An 8,958-nucleotide genomic window follows, 5' to 3' on the forward strand; every position below is an offset into this window, starting at 1 on the left:
GTTTTAGCAACACCTCCTAACTTCCAATTTTTCTTCCGTTTGCCCCCCCCCCCCCCCCCTCCCACTTTGATGGTGATACGTGCGTGCGTGTTAGCCTATCAATAAAAAACAACAACAAAACAACTCACAGTCACGGTGTGGACGTCACGTATAGGTCTACATTTACATGTACCAACTGATTGGATAATACAAACTCTATAAGTCCGCGTGGTTATACTGAGTAAGAAACGTCATGTATAGATCTAAATGTAGGGGTAAGTTTTACTTACCAATTTTACATGTGAAACAAACTGATTGGATATTACAAAGTTATACTGAATAAGATGATAATAAAATAGACACTTTTATTATGTTTTATTACATTGATATTCAGCACTATATATACACGATGAAATTTCAATGATATAACACTATTCAATGTTGTTACAATGTACTAGCAGTGTTATCCGCCCCTGAGAAACATTGACACATAATGAAATATACAGCCTCACACTGAAACAGAGTTCTATACCAGTCTAATTGATTTGGTTATCACTGGAAATGAAAATGTTATACATGAAATTAACCAGGCTAAGTCTGAGCAAGTGTCTGTATCCTGTAAACTGATGCTTGTTGAATTTTATGATATGGATCTTGTTCTAATGAATACTGATAGGAATTTAAGGCCCCCACATAGTCCCCACACACGTGTTGACAGATCCCTAGTATCTGATATGATATGTCTCTGAGGTGTACAGGGACATGGACCCCGACATCATAGAGTAGCAGAGTCTGGAGGTTCTGTAGAGCTTGGTGAGACTCTAGTGTATGACGTAATCTGTGGTGATTCAGTACTGACAACATGTGTAACATCACTAGAGGTGGGATGTGTAATAAAGGCACAACATTCCTGTAACTGACTGTCTGTTCTAACAACAACTCATCAATGTAAGTGAAATCACTGTCTAGTACAATGTCACTCACTACAGCCTTTCTCATTTTATCACTCAGTGACACTCCCGTCATGGCGCGTCTGTACATCTCTACATTGACATTATTAAAATACATAACATAGGGTACTGACATCCTCTCGTGTGCTCTCTGTAAACATCTCAGTGATTGTTCATACCTACACGTTCTGTAGTAGTACATAGCTAGATACAATATATCTGACACATAACCTATCTGTGATGCTATCTTTAACATGTGACAGATTTTATCAGATATACATGTGATACTTTTGTTATGTGTATCTGTGTACTTAACCATGTACCAGGCAGTGTGGCATAGTACCTCTGACGTCATCCTTTGAATACACACTAGCTGACATGGACTTTGTCTTGTCCTAACTAAATTTTCAATGTTCATCATGTAAGTAGCAAAATCTTCCATGCTTTTTATTGAAGGTGTTAATTTATATATTTCATAAAAAACCTGCATGTCTAATCTATGACTGGGTATGATACTGTCTCCATCTGTTCTTACTGTCAATGTTCTATTTAATATGGCTTGCATGAGGTAAGATCTAAGTGTAGGACTTAACAGAAGACATGGTATCCCCTTACAGTACAAATCATATAACTGATTAAACAATGCGTTCTGTGCTGCTCCTGTCACTTTAACTCTGAACATGTTGTTCTGGGGAATGAAGAAATTGGGACACTCGCCTCTCATTACCCAGTAAATGAGCAATTTAAAACACTGCCAAAAATTTGACAGTAAATTATCGGGAGTCCATGTCAAGGAAGCATCCTCCCGAATAACCCAAAATAGAATAGTTTTCATGAAATATGAACACAGGATAGGATCCTTGATTCTAAAATTGATAACCTCTTTTAGAAAAATCTTCAAAAGTGCGTAGCACAAGAACTGAGAATGATTCATTGAGTAGACTAATTTTTGCTCTGCCTGTGAAAACGAAATCCTCCATTCGTTTCCTCTGTCAGGATTACTATTTATTGGGACGACATGAGAACCAGACTGCATTATGTCGAGTAAAACATCATCAGAGGGCCAACCTTGTAGTCGACATCTTTCAACCCATGGTGCTGCTAGTGTCGGCCAGTGTTGGGATGCGAAACAAAAAACTAAATCACATTCCTGAGGTCCATGTGAGTACGATAAACTCGGCCCATGTGGGACAGATGATTGAAAGGCAGGGTTAGAATTTCTACAAAATTGACCATAGGTCGTTCTAAATAACTCACTAGAAACATAAAGCTCGTTATTTCGGTTTACACACGAAGATCTCACTTTATCATTATAGGAATCAGTGAGCAGCTTTAGTCTAGTAAATCCCGGTGGAAGATCTTCCCACTCCATCAGAATGACGGTGTGTTGTGGGATACGGTACAGACTGATCTGAGAGAGATCACAGATCACTTTATGATCTGGTGGCCAGAACATCCAATCTATGTCTGATGTTCTCAGTCTAAATCCCTCACGATGACTGCCACTCGTCATCTTCTGTATTCCCATCATTATTCTCACTGGTCTCTCCATCAACTCCTTGGTGTCTACCACGTCCCTCCTGATTCTCACTTCAGAAGGAGTTCCCACTTTACGACACAGTCCCACATAGACAGCTTCTGATAGACGGGGAATGTGATCCATCCTGTAGTAATTAAACGTATATAACAAATGAATCCATGTAGAAATAATTGTGAGCGTTGTTTGGATTTGTTAAGCAGATGTCTGAGGTGTTAACATAGAATACATCCATTAATTCATTTATCATAGTTCTCGACCTGTAACCTTGATTACACTTAAAATAATCCATAAAACATACGTGAGAGATTGAGAGAAATACTTCAGTGAAAGTGGTGGATCTAGAGGGGTATGGTGTTGGCGCAGCTCCAGACTTAAAAAGTGTGTGTGTGTGTGGGGGGGGGGGTATCAAATTAGAAATTTGAAATTAGATTTTAGCCAGAGGAAAACGGAGCAGCTCCAGGCTTAAAGGGGGGGGGGGGGGTCTCAAGGCCTTTGAAATTAGATTTCAGCCAGAGGAGAAGTTGATTTCACAATTTGTTCGTAAGAATTGACAAGGAAACATGAATGAAGAAAGGAAGATCGATTGATTGTATCTTGCATAACGTCTCACTCGAAATATTTTCACTCATATGGAGACGTCACCAAGACCGGTGAAGGGCTTCAAATTTAGGCCTATGCTCGGCGCTTACGGCCATTGAGCAGTGAGGGTTCTTTAGCGTGCCACACTAACTGTGACACGGGTCATCCGTTTTTAAGGTCATCTCCGAGGACCCGTGACATTCACACCTGATGCCGAGCGTTTGTCGATGGAACTGTCACTACCTGTTTTAACGACTGAGGTGTGTCAAAGAAAGAAAAACAATCCTATTTTGCCCAATATTCAATATCTTAATAGCATAGAGAGGGGAGAATTTATATAAAACTCTTAATTTCAAAAGTCAAAATGTTGTTGTTCGAGGGGCATTCTTCAACACATAGGTTAAATCTATTAGTTCAAATATATATGTACACTCTTACCATTGAGTACTAATATAGTGGGGGGTGGGGGGGGGGGGGTGGGGGTGGGGTGGGGGGGTGACCTAATGTAACTTACTTAGTATGTCAAAATAACTAACCTTGTGTAACAGGTTTGTAGTTTCATAATAAGCAACTCCTGTATGGGTTCAGGGAATTTAATATCACAGTGAAGGATATCTCACATGCACATATTTTTTCAGCCCTGCAATACAGGTAAAATAACAATAATATGATATCACAGAGTGCATTAATTAATAATTGACAATATTACTTATATGATTAATGAATGTAATTTCCATCAAGATAAATGTATTACTTGTATCAAAATCACAATAAAGGGAGACAACTCTTAAAGTTACATATACTGGTATGAACAGATTTCTCCCATAGTCATAAGAATACATTATCATTAAAACTTAAATCATATATTTACCATTCTATGGGAAGAGGCTTCCACATACAAGTACAGGGTATATATATCTATGTGGATATGTACATGGACTCAGAAAAGAAGGAAAAGTCTTTATAGAAGGTCTTAGTCAATGTTGTCGATATGAAGTCTGTCCTCTCTCAAAACTAGACAAAATTTTGGCGGTAAAACCCAATGACCAAAACAATAAAAACCAACCAAAAGCAACTTCACAAAACACAACCAATGAAGTTCAAGAACACTACAAGACCTTTGACATATGCCTTAAGGTAATGACTATTAAATGTGTTCACCTATATATGTACATGTAAGGGCTAGAGAAATAAAGGAGTGGATCTAGGGTTTTCTAAAGTAAAATACATTGAAGCATATATCTATAGCAAAATTTATTCATTAACCCAAAGATCACTCTATTACACTTGCATTTAGAAATAACGGGAAAATTACTACTATTATACATTTATGTAGCGCTTTATTTAATTAATACAATTACCCTAAAGCGCTTTACATGTATAGCAATAAAAACAAATTAAAACAAAGAACAATAAATGCATAGGAAAAGGCATAAAATAATACTAAAACTGATGTGTTTTTGTTGTGTTTTTTTTTATATAGAAATAACTGTACATGTATACAAATACCCAATTACAGATTACATGCAAGTTTAAAAAGATATGTTTAAGGTTTGTTTGGGTTTTTTTTAAACAGCTAATGAACCCTCGACACGAAGATCAAACGGGAGACAGTTCCATAAAGTTGATGAAGAAACATGAAAACCGTCTTTCGCCATACAGTTTAGTACGAGCGTGTGACTTTAGAAGGTAAAATTACGAATCCGCAGAACGAAGTGTTCGCTGTGATCCCCCCCCCCCCCCCCCGATTTTACGTACTTGTTACTTATGCATCTAATCAAGACAACCCTTTATTACGTCTACAACAGTGAAATACGGAATTTTATCCGTTGAAGACGTCTCCATATGAGTGAAAAATTCTCGAGAGAATCAATCAATTATCCGTTGAATAAAATGCGTCATCATATCTTACAAAATATACCAGCTGACGTCACGTCATATCGATTGACATCTGTGAATTTGCTGCCATTTTAGATTGTTGAATTTCATTGACGACACAGGCACAGGAAGTATGAATGTTACTTACGCCCCCCCCCTTTCATATATTTTTTGCGGCGATAATTTCTCAAAAATGAGTAGATTTCCTGTGTATCGTACCCCTCTATCGATTTATGTAATCGTTTCACGCTTTTGTGTAAGATTTAGAAATTAGCCCCTTACCGCTATAATTAAAATACACAAGGTAAAAAAAATAATTGTAAACAAACAAGGGGGTCCTCGCTTCGTGGCACATTTCCCCAAGTAATTGCAGCGTTACTTAAGGAATTTTGGCGAACGACAGGTCAGGAAGATGTCATACAACAAGTCTTTTCAACTCGAAACCCATCTCATCTCTTTTATTTGTCACAATATTGCGTGCTTTGATCGGAAATGACTTCTCTCTCACTGACAGCCAAACAGGTCACATAGTACGAATTTGTTACGCGTCGTGTGATTGGTCCGCGAATAAGTGCGGATCAAGAGTGTGGGTCTGGAACCCCCCCCCCCCCTCCCCCCCCCCCCCCTTGAAGTTGCATGTAATTTGTGCGCTGAGTGATGAGAACTGGACCAGATCACAATATCATCATGGAGTCATCTATACAAAACTGGAACGATTGTTTCATATCCTTTACCATTTTCAATTTACTTAATTACCTGTGATTAATGTAGTAATCCTCTTCATATTCAAAGGCTTACTATACGGATAGGTTAGGATTCGAAATATTGGTAATATTTTACACCTTTCTCTATCTTGAAAACAAATTGCTGGAACATATATAGCTGCAGAATTCTAGCTCTCTGAGAAAATATTGGGACAGATCAGAGAGCTACAGATCCACCCCTTATAAAGACCTTCGATTTACGGCGCACAAAGGAATGCACACAATGATGAGGCCTCCTATCGTTGTATTCTTGCATTGCCGTCTCATACATTTAAAATACCAAAATATTCCTATTTTTCTGCTATACTTGCGGCCACGCATGCCATCAAATATTCATTAAAGCCCTATACGACCAGAAACTCAAAGCTTTAAATGATTTCGTTTGTTGATTATGTAATAAAACTTGCCTTATGATTATTGTGATGTTTAATGATGTGACCACGGTGTAAATATATCTAGAGTTTCAGCATTATAATACACACAGTATGAAATAACACCTGATGATTCTTGTAGTGTTTAATTATGTGACCACGGTGTAAATACATCTAGAGTTTCAGTATTATAATACACACAGTATGTAATAACTCTTACCTGAATGTCGGAACACTCCCTCCCCCAATTAATACTCAAAACGTCGTGTTGTTTTCCATAATATCTCTCCTCAAGCACATACGTACACGAGTAAGTATCATTAATTCAATACACACCTGATATAGTGATTTCAACATTTACCGCACCTGTTGTATTGTCTGATGTACAAACGTAAATACGCTTCTTATGAAAATTTTCTTCTTTCGTTTCCTTTGTTTTGGGGGGAATTCCCGTATTGTTGAAAATCCCCGAAGTGTTTCGAAATACCCGTGTTGTTGGGAATCCCCCTATCTGTACTTTCGGTTCAGATTGTTTACATTGTTGTACACCCAGTGTATTTAAAGATTCAAATAAAATACCGTACGGTTTCTTCACGGATCACTGGGTGTGGACGGAGATCATCTATGGTCATTGTTATTTACCTGGCCAAGACATCAGGGTGTAGTGTCTAGTGTCTAGTTTTGATATACACAGGACCTGTCTCAGGGCCCTCTGTAGAGTTTCTGTTGTCATAGTGTTTGTATAATGGTTGTATCTCTATGGCTGAATGACACACAGTCTACACCACCCCCCCCCCCCCTTTCTCTCTTTTACTCTCAGTCATTGGCTCAATGAATAATTTCTTTTATGAATATAGAACTATCATAGATTGGTAATATAAATTATTTCAATAAGTTACAAGTATACATGTATATAGACAGGAAAAATACAATTATATTAAAATTGCATTGCTATGGGGATTTTTCTCTCGAAAATTTTGATTACGAGAAAATAGCACTTGTGGATAGATCAATGCTATCAAAACTCGGGTGTACTGGGCTTCCTCAAGATCTAAAGAATGATTGTAAATATGGACTGTTATTGTTATCAAAACATTTCTCTGGGGTCCCTCCAGACCACAATCTCTGCAGATGTCACTCCACCTGAGATATATTGCTAAACTTTTGATTGACAGGCGGCCTACCATTGATCACCATACAGGTAAAAATGGGGGTGGGTGGGTTGGTGGCGTTAACTGAAAGACCCACTTATATGGAGAAGTCATCATTGCCGGTGAAAAGTTGCAAAATATAGGCATATGCTCGGCGCTTACGGAGGGATCTTTATCGTGCCACACCTGCTGTGACGCGGGGCATCTCATCCAAAGGACCGCCCCATTTAGCTTCTTACGACAAGCATGGGGTACTGAGGAGAGGGGCTGTTGTACACGGGGTATTTAATTTACATCTTAGTTTGGGGTATTTAATTTACACCTTACTTTGGGGTATTTAATTTACACCTTAGTTTGGGGTATTTGATTTACACCTTAGTTTTGGATATTTAATTTACACCTTAGTTTGGGGTATTTAATTTACACCTTAGTTTGGTGTATTTAATTTACACCTTAGTTTGGTGTAGTGTAATATACTCAATATGGACTTTTGTACTCTACACCCAGTGTATCTAATTTACACCTGGTCAAGGTCAACGAATTGTTATATAGTTGACGGTTTCGTTTGTCGTAAGATTTTTCGACATTTAGAGGGGTATGGGAACGATTGTTAAACTCTTCTAAATATGGTGTCCGGATAGGGCCATTTACAAAAGCGTGACTGCGGGTTAGTCATAACACGCCGTCACGCCAACAAGCAACGTGCCTTCACACTCTCACGCCAAAAAGCAACGCGCTTTCGCGCAAACAACGCGCCTTCGCGCTCTCACGACAACAAGCAACGCGTCTTCGCACAGACAAGCAACACGGCGCGAAGGCGTGTTGCTTATTGGAAATTATACAAACCAATATTGAGTAAGTGTCTAAGAGATTATAAAAAGTCAGAAACAAAATTAAACAATCTCAAGATACCCCTGCTGTGATTTATACCGATGGTTCACAAGATTATACAAGACCCCCCCCCCCCCCCCCCGCTGTGATTTATACCGATGGTTCACAAGATTATACAAGACACCCCCCCCCGTCCCTGCTGTTATTTATACCGATGGTTCACAATATAATACAACATCCTCCTGCTGTGATATATACCGATGGTTCACAAGATAATACAAGGGTGGCTGTTGCCGTAATTTATGATGATATTTTCTCTGCTGGACTTCCAGCTCAAGCAGCAATATTTACAGCCGAGGTTAAGGATATAGAACTTGCCTTCAATATTATCAGATTATCTCCAGCTAAATATTTTACTATCCTCCCCCCGGATTTTCTCTTATAAATTATGCTTGGAAAATATTACATAACTTATTCCAGCCATGTATCTTAAATTAACATTACTATTGCAGAAAACAATCGATTTTTGTTGAATTCCAAACCATAAATGGCAACCAAGGCAACACAAAAGCAGCAATTCGTTAGAAATTGTTGACTTTAATTCCTTATACGGATGTTGTCTCTCTTTGGCAGATTGAATGAGATCTCTGTGAAACAAAAGAAAGGTGAAGACAACGAACAGTGATCAATCTCATAACTCCTATAAGGAATACAAAACAGAGAGTTGGGAGAACACGGACCACTGGATATACCAGAGGTGGGATCAGGTGTTGAGGAGAAGTAAGCATCTCCTGTTGACCGGTGACATGAAAAACCACCATTCTACATTGCTGAATACATCTGCAACATCAACAAGGGGTAAAACTTCTACACAAAGAGGTAACCTCTACAATGACCTTGGTATACCTTCTTCAA

General features: G+C 38.5%; 1 protein-coding gene across 3 annotated transcripts; it reads right to left on the reverse strand.

The window, feature by feature from the left end:
* Positions 1-338: 338 nt before the first annotated feature.
* Positions 339-6,422, reverse strand: LOC125663350 (uncharacterized). Of its 3 annotated transcripts, XM_056146440.1 has the most exons (3): positions 3,920-4,327; positions 3,585-3,688; positions 339-2,593 (listed from the first exon to the last, which is right to left on the reverse strand). In XM_056146440.1, exons 2-3 carry the CDS (start codon positions 3,608-3,610, stop codon positions 571-573), a joined length of 2,049 nt encoding a protein of 682 aa, XP_056002415.1. In that variant the 5' UTR covers positions 3,611-3,688; positions 3,920-4,327; the 3' UTR covers positions 339-570. The 3 variants fall into 3 exon arrangements, with proteins under 3 accessions (XP_056002415.1, XP_056002416.1, XP_056002414.1); XM_056146441.1 differs by lacking the exons at positions 3,585-3,688; positions 3,920-4,327 and adding an exon at positions 6,398-6,422; XM_056146439.1 differs by having other exon boundaries at positions 3,585-4,327.
* Positions 6,423-8,958: the final 2,536 nt, after the last annotated feature.

This window comes from Ostrea edulis, chromosome 8, assembly GCF_947568905.1.
Source record: "Ostrea edulis chromosome 8, xbOstEdul1.1, whole genome shotgun sequence".
Lineage (NCBI taxonomy): Eukaryota > Metazoa > Mollusca > Bivalvia > Ostreida > Ostreidae > Ostrea > Ostrea edulis.